The following is a 2,500-nucleotide window of genomic DNA, read 5'->3' as shown; positions in this document are numbered from 1 at the left end:
TGAAGAAATGAAGGGAAACAAGTAAAAAAAAAAAAAAAAAAAAGATGGTGTGAGAACGAAGTAAAGTGGAAAATAGTAAAGAAAAGAAAGATGAAAATAAAAGATAAGAGGAGAGAGGGAAGTAAGGAAGAGGCAAGGAAGAGGAAGGGAGAGACAAACGGGAAGAAATCAAGGACAGTTAGGTAAACAAAACATTCAAGAATGAGCGAAAGGTGAACGAGAATAATAGAAAGAAACCGAGGATGTAGAAGATTGAAGAAAGAAAGAGCGGAAGAGGAGAGACGATAACTGGTGTGAAAGAGAATGTATTTGTAGAAAGAGTGACAGCAGGTCAGAGGTCAGAGTTTAGGTCACTGGTCAATCAATGATAGCGGTGAAAGAGGATGAAAATAGGGACAAAGAGGAGGTCAAGGAGGTAGAGAGAGGAGCTTAAAAATAGCGCTTGACTTTAAACAAAATGCAATAGTGAAGAGATACAAAAAGAGAGGGAAGGAGAAGGAGGAAGGGAAGGAGAAGGAGAGAGGGAAGGAGAAGGAGAGAGGGAAGGAGAAGGAGAGAGGGAAGGAGAAGGAGAGAGGGAAGGAGAAGGAGGGAGGGCAGGAGAAGGAGAGAGGGAAGGAGAAGGAGAGAGGGAAGGAGAAGGAGAGAGGGAAGGAGAAGGAGGAAGGGAAGGAGAAGGAGAGAGGGAAGGAGAAGGAGAGAGGGAAGGAGAAGGAGGGAGGGCAGGAGAAGGAGAGAGGGAAGGAGAAGGAGAGAGGGAAGGAGAAGGAGAGAGGGAAGGAGAAGGAGAGAGGGAAGGAGAAGATGAGAGGGATGGAGGAGAGAGATAAGGAGAAGTAGAAAGATAAAGATCTGAAAGTGGAATCCAGGAGGATTTCGAAACTTGTCTCGTTTTTAATAAAGCTAGCTTATGCATTGTGGGTTTTCTACCAGAGGTAAAGAGTCAGAGAGAGGGAAGGATAAGGAGAGTGGGAAGGAGAAGGAAAGAGGAAAGGAGAAAGAGAGAAAGAAAGAGACAGACAGAAAAAGAGACAAAGATAGACAGAGAAGGGAGACAGAAACATAAGAGAGAGTTAGGAAGACAAAGAAAAAATTAATACAATCAGGAGGAAAATCAATAAATGAATCAATAAGATGTAATAACAGAGGAAAAGGGAAAGGAGGAGAACATACAAGAAGAGAGTGGATGCAAGTCAAGTGGTGAAGGGGAAGGGGAGAAGGAGGGAGGCGAAGGAGTGAGTATAGGTCAGTTTAGAAGGGGAAGGGAGGAGGGGGGAGAGGGATGGGAAGAGGGGAAGGGAGAGACAGGAGGGCAAGGGAAGATAGGGAGGGAGAGAGGGGAGGGGGAAGGGAAAAGAAGAAGAAAGGGAGGAAAAGCGGAGAGGAGGGTGAGAGGAGAGCAGGAAAAGTGGGATGGGAAGAGGAGAGGAGAGATGTGTATATACAAATATGTGGACGAGGAGAAGAAGGAGGAAAGGATAGGCTAAACGAGAGAAGACAAATGGAAGAGAAAGTTATTGAGATATTCGTATAATATTATATTATCTATCTTGTGCATTTTTTCCTTTTGGTTGTGTATATATATTTTTTACATGTTTGTAATAATTAAATGGATAATACGAGTATCTCGATGAACTTTACAGTAGTTTTAACTATTCTATTTTCAGTAAAACATGATCACTATCCTGAAATTGACTTTTGAAACACCTTTTTGTAGCAACTTCATATAGGAAAAGAGTCCCCTCGAGGGCATTTAGGAGCCAACCTCCGCATGACTAACGCAGCGTCCCTCTTGCAGGTGCCCCGGCTTCTGGGCGCGGTACAAGGACGGCGCCTGCTACCAGGAGTACACGCAGGGCCCGTGCCAGGTGGGCGAGCTGTTCATGGGGCGCACGGCGGGCGGTGAGGGCTTCTGCTCCTGCTCGTCCGAGATGGTCATGCACTACTTCCGCACCGACGGCCGCTGCTACCCGCTGTACGAGCAGGGCCCCTGCCCCAAGGGCCACCTGCTCAAGTTCGACTACCGCACGCTGGAGCCCGTGTGCGAGTGCCGCGACGGCTTCATGCTCGAGGGCGACGGCGTGTGCTACGAGCTGAACACGGCCGGCCTCTGCGACCAGACCAAGTGCCAGGACGGCGGCATCAACTGCTACGTGCGCAACCTGGACACGCTCAAGACCGAGTGCACGTGCCTGCCCGGCAACGTCACCACGGCCGATGGCCACTGCTTCCAGCCGTACTCGCGCGGCCCGTGCCCGCTCGGCAACTGGCTGGTGTTCTCGGAGCCCGGCGTGGCCGTGTGCGAGCGCAAGACGCAGTGCGCCCGCTTCGACAACTGGTTCTTCTGGACGCCCGACCAGCGCTGCTACCGCCAGTACTCGCGCGGCCCCTGCCCCGAGGGCCAGCTCTTCTACCTGGACCTCAACACCGGCGTGTCCGGCTGCCACTGCCGCCGCGACTGGACGCCCTACTACTGGCACGAGGACGGCCAGTGCTACGA

At 50.4% G+C, this 2,500-nt stretch overlaps 2 protein-coding genes across 5 annotated transcripts in view; one reads left to right on the top strand and one right to left on the bottom strand.

Moving 5' to 3' along the window:
* Positions 1-2,500, bottom strand: part of LOC125041952 (prolyl 4-hydroxylase subunit alpha-2-like) — a 183,044-nt gene that overhangs the window by 96,479 nt on the left and 84,065 nt on the right. The window lies entirely within an intron of this gene.
* Positions 1-2,500, top strand: part of LOC125041953 — a 17,695-nt gene that overhangs the window by 14,605 nt on the left and 590 nt on the right. For all 3 annotated transcript variants that reach the window (XM_047637389.1, XM_047637391.1, XM_047637390.1), the window contains exon 3: positions 1,799-2,500. This exon is cut by the window's right edge and continues 590 nt beyond it. In XM_047637389.1, coding sequence (XP_047493345.1) covers positions 1,799-2,500 — 702 coding nt within the window. The remainder of the gene's footprint in view (positions 1-1,798) is intronic.

Source organism: Penaeus chinensis, chromosome 31, assembly GCF_019202785.1.
Source record: "Penaeus chinensis breed Huanghai No. 1 chromosome 31, ASM1920278v2, whole genome shotgun sequence".
Taxonomy (NCBI): domain Eukaryota; kingdom Metazoa; phylum Arthropoda; class Malacostraca; order Decapoda; family Penaeidae; genus Penaeus; species Penaeus chinensis.
The sequence above is the reverse complement of the archived record's forward strand: the minus strand, read 5'-3'. Positions and strand labels throughout refer to the sequence as shown.